This window comes from Rhipicephalus microplus, chromosome 4 (genome assembly GCF_043290135.1).
Source record: "Rhipicephalus microplus isolate Deutch F79 chromosome 4, USDA_Rmic, whole genome shotgun sequence".
In the NCBI taxonomy this organism is placed as follows: domain Eukaryota; kingdom Metazoa; phylum Arthropoda; class Arachnida; order Ixodida; family Ixodidae; genus Rhipicephalus; species Rhipicephalus microplus.
In genome coordinates, this window is record NC_134703.1 from 91,610,901 (window position 1) to 91,623,884 (window position 12,984).

Here is a 12,984-nt window from a genome sequence, read left to right on the forward strand (position 1 = left end):
TACATGAAAGTACGCTTATGCACAGCAGTTCATCACAAAATGCAGTGCATACAAATCAGGGAACTTGCCAAAGGTACCCAATGCAACCAGGAGAAACAGTTCAGTACTTACAGTAATGTATGGCCATGGCGCCAAAATTCGCACTCTTTGTTTGCTGTGAAAAGCGCATTGAATCTCATTAGTATAAAAGTAGCACCTTTTCACAGGTAAATATTTTAGTTTGCTCCTCGTACCCCTTATTGTCTCAGCAGTGGAATCGATTGAATACCACTTTCGAATGCAAGTGTAAAGTCCTTATTAGCCGACTTGAAACACGAGATTCATTTCTTACTTTTTCTCCCTTCCAAGGACATAATGTTGTAGTTTTCATACAGTTTGTCGTGCAAAGGCGGTCGTGTTATCTCAGCGGGCAAACATTCGGAGAAATCGGTTTTGTCCACGATTTCGCAACCCCATTCTTTCGCGCCGAAGCGTTTAGCATTTGGCTCGTCCCACGAATTTCGTCCTCCGTCACATGAGAGGCCCTCGAGGAGGTTGCACGGTCCACTTCGCCGGTTTTGAGCTGAAAAAAAAAGTGCAATCATTTCCCCATTTCCCATTTAGCTCAAACGCGATGTGGTTTAGGCGATAGATGCACCGCGTCAAGTGTAATAAAATTGAGCCTTAGTTTCCGGGAAAACAGCCGGCCCAGCCTTCCTAAAAAGGACGTCCCCTCGAATGTGGCAGCGGGATTCTTTTTTTTGTTTCAGTGACGGGCTACTTCTAATTTCATTGCGGAGTACGCGCGAAGGCTGCGTCCGTATGTGATGCCCGGGTGGAGACTGATGGGGAGGATATTCGCAATGATGGATGCGACAGAAAGCGTTTCGTATCCCGCTTGCTTTGGCGCTCGAACGGAGGAACCCTATGCCGGCGTGAGAGTAGCCGTTTGCAGGCAGAACACGTTTTCCGGTCGCCGTTACTCAAAGCGAGCGTTTGGCTCAAAGCCCGTGGGCAACTCCGTGCGTCCTTTCTCTCCATTTTCCCCATGTAAGCTTTGATTTTGTTTCATGCACAAAAGGTTTAGGCCTCACTTTGTCTTTCTTTCCTAACTTGTTTTTCTCTATTCAGTTTTCCACATTCTAGGATTACTCTAAGCCCCACAAAAGTAGGGTTGATGAACAAGAATGAGACGCGAAGAAAAAACTTTTAGCGTTTGTCATTGGGCTCCTACTATTCAATCGTAAAACGCACTTCTTACTGCCGGTATTAGAGCGTTATTCGACAAAAAAGACGAGGCTCATAACGAAAAAAAAAACATTCGCGCTTGAATAACTTGAATTAGCCAATGGGCTCTACAGGGAAACAGGGAAACAGTACTGTGTTTCACCACACGAAGGCAACGCGATTTGTAATGGAAAACGCATTAGCTAAAATATTAGGTTATTTTAGTGGGGTGCCACCGTGAATGCGCTAGTTTTTTTACAAAATCATTCACACGTTCGTACTCATATCAGGCCGAACGCAGAAGTGTTTTATCCATTCAAGGTGTTTGGTTGCAGCTACAATGCCTGCGAGACTGGGATTCATGCCTCCCGGAATATTTCTGTCTTCAGGCATTCGTAGAGTGTAACACAAAGTGACATATCTTAATCACACATGTAAAGACATTCTGAAATTGTGAAATACTGCTGTTATGGCATGTTGTATCGGTGTTTTCAAAATGGCTTATTGGGAGTGGGCTTGTGTCCTCCGTGTGGAGTACAACATAAGCTGCAAATTCTTGAAGCGCAGCTTTTGTAGTCAAGAAAAGAAAAAAAAACATTCAGGTCGCATATACAACCGCGGCTCACGCAGTAAATCTGCAGTGAGCAAGAATAAGCAACGTTTAAGATTGTGTAGGGAAAAATATGCGGAGTATCTTCGGAATTTCGAAAGTGAGAAATAATCTTTTCAAACAAGAAAAGTGGGACAGATCTAATGAATAAAAAAGACAGAACGCAGGTAAATATTTTAAAAGAGTGGTAAGCAATTAGTGAGATTTCACCTCCAAAAAGAAGCCAGTATTTGGAATGGAGCATCTAGCAATACTCCCTAGATAAGTAAAAATAAAGCGAAATGCATAAGATAATCTGTCTATCAGTTAATTGAAAATAGGAATTTAAAAAGAAAGGAGAAAAAAAAAAACAAGCCAATAAACGGAGTGCTGCAAATAAGAAGAGAAGCAACATAGAAAGAATGGTGAATACAAGCTGCTAAACGTTTGAAAAATTGGTGTCTCACCTACCATGGCTTGGGACATTAATGCACAAACGGTACTATAGCACTGCCTTTTTTGAATATAACCACATAGTACTTCGATCGGCGTCATTAACTATGCTTTACATATGCTTGGTAAAATACTTAGTGTTTACAAGACAAACAAACAAAAAAGAATAGTGTGGAAATGGGGACAAAAAGGAGACAGTTTAGGGCATCTCTTTCATATGTTGTCTTCTCTTAGTTTCTCATTTTCAGTTCCCCTCTTTAAACCAGTGTTAAGACATCGTGCGGCTCACATTCATTGAAAGGCCACTTTCGTGTTTACTGAGCGTTCACGTCCTTGGGAGTTTACAAAGGCAAATGAATGCAGCACTTACGCGCGACTGAGGTGCCTGAGCTCGGAATGAAAGCTTTCCCAACACTTTGTGCACACAGATCCACCGGAGGTGAAAATCGAGCAGAGCCGGGTGGGTGTGGTTAAGGAGGGCGGTCACGTGGTGCTGCACTGCTCGTACACGGCCAACCCGCGCATGATCCTCGACATGCGATGGTTCAAGGACGACGCGCCTCTGCGGTTCGACCAGGACGATCGGCTGGAGCCCAGCAATCCGGGGCTGCCCACGCTCACCATACGGCAACTGACGAGGAGAGACCGTGGACGGTACAGCTGCGGCCTGCGAAACGACATCGGCTGGGGAAACTCTACAAACATTGCCCACTTGGACATCCTGTGTAAGTACGCCATTGAATTTGCTGCGAGACGACTGAATTCATTTTAGGGGAAGGAGTAATAAAGATAAACGAGGTTAACGAAGCTGCGTTTAGTTTGCTGCCCTGCACGTGCCGAAAGAAAGGCGTATGTAAGAGAGAGTCCAGATCCCTGCATATAGGGTTCGCCACCCCGGTGGAGTATAGCTATACTCTGTATTCCTATGCATTTTATAGAAGAAAAAAAAGATCTTTGTAGTTCGGCCATTTGCATCACTGTAAAAAAAACATTACACGAGATACCTTTCTAGCTAATAATAGCGCTGTGAAAGGTTACGAATGAACACGTTAGGCACGCCATCTAAAAAACTTTTAACTATTTCTTAGTGGTCACTTCAGCTAGCGCCTATAGCTTTTACGGCGAAAATACTTCTGGTAACGTTTACGCACAGAAGAAAAGATTACAATCACGACGCTGTAGTCAGGCACTGACTACGGACGTCATTGCTCTGGTGTCACTGAGGGAGTAAAAATTAAGTGAACGCGTTCATTTCATGTCCATTGCGCGTTAGGATGCTCGTTTGATGGTCGCTGAAATAGGCATGACATTCATTGGGGCTTGTCGACTGTTACACAGCTGTTCACGCTTTTGGTTACTTCGCTATTGCTTTCTGCTGGGACGTGAACGATAACTTATGGCACTGAAAAAATTGCTGCGTGAAATGATGGCATGTCTACCAGTACTTAATGTTTGCCAAATCATTCAGGTGGAAACGGCTTAATCATCTCATATGTCAACTTTCTTTAAAAACTTTAAGAACGGCCTGTACATCTTTGTGAAGCTTGACCAAATTTCATTTCGCGAATTTCCTTACTTTTACCCGTATCAAAGTCAAGTCGAGTGCCACAAGAAGTAATATTTCTGACTGCATAAGCCGGGTGAGGTTAATATTCCTGATATACTTTACTAACTTCATCAGAAACCACATCGAGGAAATTCTATGTAAAAGATTACCACTGTTACTGCATTTATAAACGAGGACAGTTTTTTGGTGCATAACGTACTTTTAATACCCTTACAATGTCTTTTTTTTTCACGCAATAAAAATAATTACTATCGCGGAATAAAAGGCAACGTTATGAAGTCATGGATTTTTCTGCTCATTTCTCTGCTGGACACTAATTATGGTTGATCTCATACATAATCTGTGATTCTGTCAGCGTCTGGCTTCGAGACATCGTACCCTGAGGTTAACAAAGCTTCCGTATATATAAGAAATTTGAAATGGCTGGTGAAACAGGGTCGCCGTAACGACGCTATTCCATTCTGTTCCAGCTCTTTCGAAGCAAGTTATGGTTTCCCGCTATTCTTTTTGCAGAAAAAAAAACGACCTCAAATGAACAACTCGTCCTGTTTAAGTTAATGAGAGCATGATTCTCATAATAAAGTTCTACAAATATTGCAGGCATATGCTGTTGTAACATCAGGGTTCTTTAAGAACGAAATAATATTAAAAGCCACTTGGGATATCCTACTTATGATGAGTTCTAAAATTGGGGAAGTTTTGTGACACATGACGCAATGTATCAATATTGTTTCAGAACAAAATCACGCTTGGCTGAAATAAACGACTAAAGATTGCTGAAGCAAAAAGGGCTGAATCGCGCTGAGGAAATCTTCAAATATTTCTTTTTGTTTACCTTTGGAAATATTGAGTGCGTTTCATCTGTGTCATCGTTTCTATAGACAGAGGTGTGGCGTTGACAAGGTCTCCATAGCAATATACTTGAAAGACGAATACGCTGTGAGCAGCAACGCATGCATTCATTTTCTCGAATAAAGAAGATACTACACCCTCGTCACTGCTTGCCGAATGTCTGCTACTAAGAAAGCATACTTGCGGAGGCGTGCACGGTGCGTTCACTTCAAAGCCTAAAAGGGAAATCCATCATCTCTCAAAGCCTTGAGGGGCGTAAAGTTTAATGTAGTGAAACGGCAAACAGCGCAGTTCACATCTTGAAAGCTATCAAGGGGTCCCACGCCATGATTCACTTTGAGGGAGAAAGGAGTCCCTCTCTTGTCGAACCCGGACGACAAACAAGAAGTTCTCACAAAAAAAAATGTGCAAGCAAGAATTCGTACGTAAAAAATAGCACTGTATTCGGGGGTGACTCTACTTCTATGCGTTACGTAACACAATACATAAACAAAAGACCAATACAGTCTGTAAAAGTGACAAAGCATATATAAAGTGGCACCTTTCATTACTTTTGTAGAAACAAAAAACTATTCTACGGAAAAGCGAGGCTAGCCAGTCAGAAGCAAAGGATGGGGGAATGAGCTTGAGCGCGTTAAAATCATTTCAGTCACAGAAAAATGCGGAATGACACATAAAAAAAACCCCACTAAAATATAAACGTCTAAGAGAAAAAGTGGTCCAAACGTATCTTTCCTCCCCATGGGGCCACGCACAATACGTGCATATATTCGGATCACTACCGGCAGCTTATTCAGCACGCTTCACGCTTGCCTGTGCAGCGCGCATACGCGCCGTTCCATTACCCGCTACGCAGCCATTCACACGAGCAGCGCCGCGATACTTCCGAGGACCGGATTGATTCCTCCCAGAAGGCATCCTTTTCCCTCTTTTTATTTTCTCTTATTATTCATTGCATGCCTCGCAGTATTCTCGGGGAGGGAGGTTTCGGGGCCCTTGGTCGGGCTGTCGCCTTGAAGGAGGCAGCGACAAGTTAATGATCGTTTGGAGCTTGTTGAAACGAATGCAAACGTACCAGCGAGAAGCGATGGTTTTCAAAGCCCTGTTAACGCACGCACGTTGCGAAATATGTGCGTTTACATTTCAGAATAGGGTTCGCAGAGTTAGCGTTCGTTCGGCGCGACACGCTGTCTTCGCACCTTAACGTGGGTGCTCAAGACGAAAGCGTACGACGCCTGCGCGGTGGCACCGAACCCAGCGAACAGCCTGCGAGAAGCTTTGGGTGCTCTGCTACATAACTCTCTACCACTTCAAAACATGAGTATGTCGCAAAACCAGAGTCCCATTTCGCCGTTTCTACTCAAGCACTTCGCACAATCTGGCTGAGTTGAAGTTCCACGCCATGTTCGGTCCAATGGTCCTTCCATTCAAGAAATATAAGAATATAGTAGAGGTCGCATAGACCGTGTATGTACCTGTGTAGTCCAGAATAGTGCTAGATATATGCTGATCGCAGGCACAGATAGCGACCGCCAATGCTGAAGAGAATTTCGCACATTCTACATAGCGATGATAACTGACATTACCTAATCTGTATTGAGGAAGGGTATGTTTAGTGTGACAAACGACCATCTTTGCATGGTTCATATTATTATAAACCATAATTGTAGCTGGTTGGGTCCCAATTATAGGGCCACTTATATTGGGGACATTTAACGCACGAGAAATTAGAGATATAACAGTTATGTTATGCAAATTAAATATTTGCACGATATTTTAAGGAGAGGCAACTATTCATAATCCATTTGTCTAATTTGGAAGAAGAGATCTCTTAACAGCCGTCAATTTCAACTATAATGTCTATGTAGACGTCACACTGATGAAGCAAGCCTATTGCCACTCGCAACTAGCTTTTTCGAAGACCCCAGTTCTGAACGACCTAATTAGGCAAGAGACCTGGAAAGCTCGTCAGCGAGCTCCGTCTCACCACCTAAAACCCTCGTCGCCCACTCCTCTGTACTCTCGCTGTCGCAGAGGAGCGAGTCATTGCTAATTGCATGCACCCCGCCAATTTCGCAATGACAGTTCAGAGTGATTGCAGTACAACTTTCATGACTTGCCGCTTGAAACGTGGTATCGTTCGGCCTCCCTCACGGGCTCGAGGTACTTCATCCCAGCGTGTGATACCGCTGACGAAGCTAGATGAGGTGATCTCCTCTCTGATGCTAATCAGCTTGTGATATACGAATAGAGCAAAGTTATTCACTTCGCCTGTCTGCAATTCGCTTCGTGGAAGAACAAAAAAAAAACTGATTTCGGACACGCCACTTTCGAAGTAGTGCTGGCGCCTTCCCAATGCGTCTAAGAACAGTTTGTGTTTCGTTTTGCTGTAACAGTAGGAGTTAAAACAGGCATAATACTAGCCAAGCCACATGATATCAATGTTTTTGCTTCCCTGCTAATTTATTTTACATATAATGGTACCATTGTTCAGAAAAGGTATCGTGTAGCATGCGGAGAGCCCGGGCACACGCTTAGACCTCTCTTGAATAAAAAAATTAACTGGAGGCGATTCAAAAGAAATCTAGGTGCTGGAAATTCCCCGTATTAAAACGCGTTAAATGTAAACAAAAAAATATTGCGCTTATCTGGTACTGCTCACGCACAAGCGGGGAGTAACAGAACGCACTGGGGTCGTAGTCGGTGTGCCCTCATATTTCTTTTTTCCGGTTTTCGTCCCCTCTTGAAGAAAGTTGAGCGCGCTGAAGCTTGTATTGAATAATTGCTATAGCTGTCTGCTTCTTTCATTTGTAATACCTAAATATCTGTTCCTTTATTTAACTTTATATTTTGTAAGTCATGTGGGCCAATATTAAGATCCTGAAGACACATAATGGATGTATTAGCCGGTATGAGTAATAAACTGCAAACCAGTATAGTAAAAGGAAATTGCAATGAGGAATAGAAAATCTTCAAGGAAGAGAGAGACAGACAGGCTGTAGGAAGGGCAAATTGAGAAGCAGGTGAACTCGTCATTTATTCCTGAGATCACGTTCATTGTGAATAGTGACAGTGAAAGTGAACCACAGGGCTTTATGTAAGCCTAAATTGCGCATATCAAGCGCAAGTTTATTGATTGGCCCAGCATCAACAATACGTACAACCACGCATTGTTTTCTTCGGTACAGTTGACTTATATGACCTCGAGGGCTTCCCACAGAAGAAACTACATAACAGATGGGTTTATTATTTCGCGCCCCGTTTGCTGATTATTAAATTCGCGACATGCTTTCAAGGTTTATTAGTCTTATAGTGATTAATCACGTGATATGGGTACAAGGACGCGTAGGTGATGGTGGTAATGTTTGTACGTACAAACTAACATACACTTGTATATAGGAGGCATGAATAACAATGATGTAACAAGGTACAAGGTAACTGGAGACAAGGAGAATGCGGAGACACACTCACACACAGCGCTACAAGCTCTGTATGTGTCCGTTACTTTGCGGTACCATTACCATTCAAATAAGCCATACCAAGAAAGCCGCCTTGCAACCTTCTCGCGAGAAGAGTCACCCGTCTCGACGTCCATATCGCAGACGTGCCGACGGTGGCGGCGGTGGTGTCTCCTCCGTTCCTGGAGGAAGGCCCCGGCACTCGAGTGACCCTGTCGTGCAACGTGCTCGAGGGCAACCCGGGTCAACTGCGCCGCGTGCGCTGGCACCGCGACGGCGAGCTGCTCAACGAGAGCACCGAGCGCGTGGTCGTGTGGGCCGACGTCATGCGCAACGCCACGGGCAACTACTCCTGCCAGGGCGAGAACGATGCCGGATGGGGGCCCGTGTCTGACACCCAGGAGCTGGCCGTCTATTGTGAGTGAACGCATTTACGCATGTGAAAAACGTGGTTGTTGATCCCACATTTAATGCTGTTTTCTTTCTTTATTGCTATGTTCCTGACACGTTCACGTTGCAAGCAGAAGGGTCGTTTGAACGTTTCGATACCGACAGTGAAGTAGGAAAAAGTTGTTGTGGGAAATAACCGTTGTTTACGAACAGTTTATGATCATCGTTGACGTGCAACGATGAGTTTAAAGAGTCTTAAGAAATCTGTAGCGTAGCGATAGACGTAATTATTCGGATAGTTCAAAAACATAAGACTTCGCGGCATTGTCTTTACATGTTGAAGCATAGCTCGAGAAAAACACGACAGAATAAAGAACGCACAAGAATGGTGCTAACTGGCAACTTAAGGCTAAAGAAAAGTACACCCGCACGTTCTTTCAGATCCTCCCGGTCCCGCGAGCGTCGTGCACGCGAGCGAGTACGCCGTGAAGGGCAAGACGACGACCCTGAGCTGCGTGGTTGAGGACCCGGGCCTCCCGCCGGCGACGCACTATCGCTGGGAGTTCGAAGGCGAGCTCATCGCCACCGCCACCGAGGCCGAACTGGTGACGCCACCCGGAAGTCTGACGTCACGCGGCCGATACTCCTGCGCGGCCGTGAACGACGTCGGAGCTGGACCCAGCGGAGACTACGAGCTTCCCGTGCTGGGTAGGGAGGAACGAGGTTCTTTTATTCGCGCGCATCGAGGTCGCGTGCTTGCAAAGTTGAAGTGTAGAATGGGAGGAGCGCAGTAACAGAAGAGGGACTCTCATTTTGGCTCGTTGGTTTTGACTTAAGTGCGTAATATAGCGAAAAAAAAACAAGGACAGAAAAGCATGTACTTATGGTGATGTGTGCATCCCTCTCTTTTCTTGGTTTGTTCCTCATAATTATGTATATAAGGAGCTGTGAACCATGCCTTTAAGCTAAACAGTGCAGACGCAGGTGGAACGACGAATGCCTGTATTCGCAAGCACAGGTCGGCAAGCTCCCTCTTGAGTCAACTCACTCGGACCATCTCAGACTCAGATCTCAGGCTCAGATAGAGCCGTGAGTCTTAGTACGAGTCTGAGTGGGTCCGGGTGAAATGTATTTTGGTGAGTTTGAGTGCGAGTGAGTCTGCTTGAGGAGAATTTACGTCAGTGTGAGCCCGAGTAAGTTCGGTTCGTGAAATATTTGGTGAGTCTGAGTCGGGGAGTGAGTTCAAAGTGCAACATATATTTCTCGAGTGAGTTTGAGTGAGCCCGACAAGCTTTGCCGACCTTTGTTCGCAAGAGAGCATATGCGCTGAATAGCTTCAAACACCAGAAAAATTGCTTGTAGACTAGAAAGGGGTTTTCATGAAAAAATAAACTGTTTGATTATGCTCTGAAACACTAATTATAAGGGTGAGAGCTTTCTAGTTGAAAGCTGCACTCGTATTATTTACCATAAAGAAATATATGAGGCTGTGAGAGTGCGAAGAAAAATGTATTTATTATATTTTGAGAGTGCTATCGCGGTGGTGCTCGTAAATATTGTTTAATCATGCTACTGCAGCAAGAAAAACACGTAAGCGTTTCCAGCAATACATTTTTTTTGCTGTTAGTACGACCATAAAGCGCTTAATCACCTTGTGAGTTCTCTTTGAGAACACAATTTGAAGCAGCTATATGGAAGTAACCTTGCAAATAGCATGCGTCGAAGGGCTTTAGTTCTGGACACCCAGACTATATTTAACATTAAAGGCCGATTTTGCCTTTTGTGACGTGAAGAGTCGCCTCATTTACGTGAAAAGCAGCAAAACCGAGCGCCCTTGAGACCGACCACTGAAAGGAATCCCGGATATTAGCGTTATGGATCTTTCGGCTCTAGACATCACCTTTATCGATCTTGCTTCGTCTCCAGCCGCGACAATAGCCCGAAAGAAGAGCCGTGCTTTTCCACGCTCATTTCCGTCTCGACGAAGTCTGTGTTCGTGGGGGAGAGCACCTTTATGTTATTATTATTATAGAGAAATGCGTGATAAATAAACGAGGGCCACACAGTAGCAGTGGCCAAGTTCGGGGAGCAACTCGCGTTTGTGCCTGCAAAGCCGACTATGTGTGCGTTGGACGCGCCGTTCTCTGTCTCGCAGCACCGCCGTCGTTCATCGACCACCTGCCCGGCGTGCACGGGGCGCTGCAGAACTCGACGGACGTGAGCCTGTCGTGCCGCGTGGAGTGCGAGCCGGCCTGCGTGATCGAGTGGCTGCGCGCCGGCGAGAGCATCGACTACAGCCCGCAGTTCAGCATCCAGAGCACGCCACACCCGGAGGAGCCCGCGGACAACCGCTTCGCCTCGGTGGTGAGCACGCTCAAGTTCGACATGACGCAGTGGCCCGGCGGCGTCCTCGACCGCAACTTGGACAACACCACGTTCACGTGTCGCTCGAGCGGCAACCTGGTTGGCCGAGCGGTCTCTTCGACGACGCACTTCGAAGTCGAGTGTGAGTTGGGCAAGCACGGCCCCGCCATGGTGCGAGCCCTCAATGCCTTGCACTGTCCCTACCTTTCGTAACCACTTCTGTCACTGCCGCGATCACGCAATAGTAATATCATTCACCAAGTTGCACAAAGCGACATAGTAGCTGTATAATGTTTGCTGGTTTTGCTCTTGTAATATCATAGTCTCGGTCACGCATATTTTGGCTCTCCTTACATAAAACATTTTGTTCATTGTAAAAAGCGAGCTGAATGATATTACTACTTAGTTAAAACATGGTCATTAAGCAGCCATTGCCAGCTTCTAAAATCAGCATCATCAATGTGTGCTTATGACATCTGGGACACTAAAAAATTCTTAAGGTAAGGGCCCAAGAAGCCAAACCTCGATATTCGTTAAAAAAAAAGATATGTTGGTTGTACATTTTGTGGCGATATTGACAAAAGATGCGCTCGTCACATTCATAAACACTCGCTCTCTTTGTTAAATCACGGTACCCTAAACGTCCACGATAGTGGTTTTAATCGTTTGTACCTTTTTGGCACGCTATTGATTCAATTTAAGTGCCACACATTGATAAACGCTAAGCCACCTGGTTAGAGAATGGTACCCAAAATATTTGTGGTATTGTTTATTGTGCAATAAGTCGTGCAATAAGTTGTGCAGAAATAGGTTGTTGTCCTCTGGCCATGGCTCCGCTAATGCAGAGGATTGCCCGAGTGGTTGGTGGACTTTTGCATTAAGTACAAGTCAATAGTTGAAGAATATAGGAGTATGTGATGTAAGAATGTAGTGATGGCTGTTAGAAGCCGACAACAAAGAGGAGCTCAGACTACAGAATAAAAGTGCGGCATCTGAGAAAAACCGCGTCTCCCCATTCGTTGTGCCACATATATTGGTTCGAATTACCGATCATCAGTCATGAAATATTTATTTCCGACTAAATTTGGCAAGATATTTCTTTAGCATTATGATGAACTACAGAATGGCGAAAAAATGATTCCTATAACTTTGTCCTAGAGGGCCCAAACAAAAGAACAGTAGTTTTGTAGGGTGAATCTTTTACGACAAATCTATTTAATTTGGCAGAAGTTCTGCTAAAAACGATCTGATTTTATTGCGAGTTGTAGCGAATACTCCACAAAAGACAATCACGTAACGGCCAGTTCCGTTGGATGAGCAAAGCTAAAACATTAATCAATAAAAAATTACAAAAACAGTGGCATTCCGCTAAATATTATGAAGAAGTGAATGGCGCGGGTGTCAGAACAGCTTGACGATTAGGGTGTTGATGTCAACACCTGTTCCAGGATAAGTGATTTACAACTTTTACAATGATTTACTAGTCACGCTTTGTATATGACGTGATAATCAAAAAATTAAAAAAAAATATAAGCACGAGCCACCCTCCTTGCAAAGCAGTTTGCAATTTTATGCATTTTCTTTGTATGCGTCACATATCAGAAGATAGAATTGTTGTCAAATTTTCATCCGTTCCTGATATTTTCTAGCACACTGCGTTAAAATTGAATATTTTACAAGAAGAGTTCAGCCCAATAACATAGACGAGCTCTAAACGAGCCACACTGTTTGAGAAACTATGTAAAATGGGGCAATTTTTCGGTAGCAATACTGTAACCGTGACTGTTCTCTGGCTCAGATCCCCCGGAAGACATCGAGGTGTCTGAAAAACACTTGCTCGTCGACGAGGGAAACGTGGCCGAAGAGATCACGTGCACGGCCAACTCGAAGCCACCGAGCGAGTACATGTGGATGTACAACGACCAGGTCATCTCGGACAGCCCGCTGCTGTTCATGAACTACAGCCTCGGCCGTGAACGCAGTGGCAACTACACTTGCGTCGCTAGCAATCGTCACGGATCGACGTCCGCAAACACCTACATTGACGTCATCTGTGAGTAGAACATACGTGTTCCACACCCCGTGATTTCACCTTTTTCCTGACA

The 12,984-nt window shown here is 44.7% G+C and overlaps 1 protein-coding gene across 6 annotated transcripts in view; it reads left to right on the top strand.

The window, feature by feature from the left end:
• LOC119172207 (hemicentin-2) overlaps positions 1-12,984 on the top strand; it is a 257,298-nt gene that overhangs the window by 228,027 nt on the left and 16,287 nt on the right. For all 6 annotated transcript variants that reach the window (XM_075893310.1, XM_075893315.1, XM_075893311.1 and 3 more), the window contains exons 5-9: positions 2,677-2,973; positions 8,270-8,542; positions 8,957-9,223; positions 10,671-11,021; positions 12,678-12,932. In XM_075893310.1, the coding sequence (XP_075749425.1) occupies positions 2,677-2,973; positions 8,270-8,542; positions 8,957-9,223; positions 10,671-11,021; positions 12,678-12,932 (1,443 nt within the window). The remainder of the gene's footprint in view (positions 1-2,676; positions 2,974-8,269; positions 8,543-8,956; positions 9,224-10,670; positions 11,022-12,677; positions 12,933-12,984) is intronic.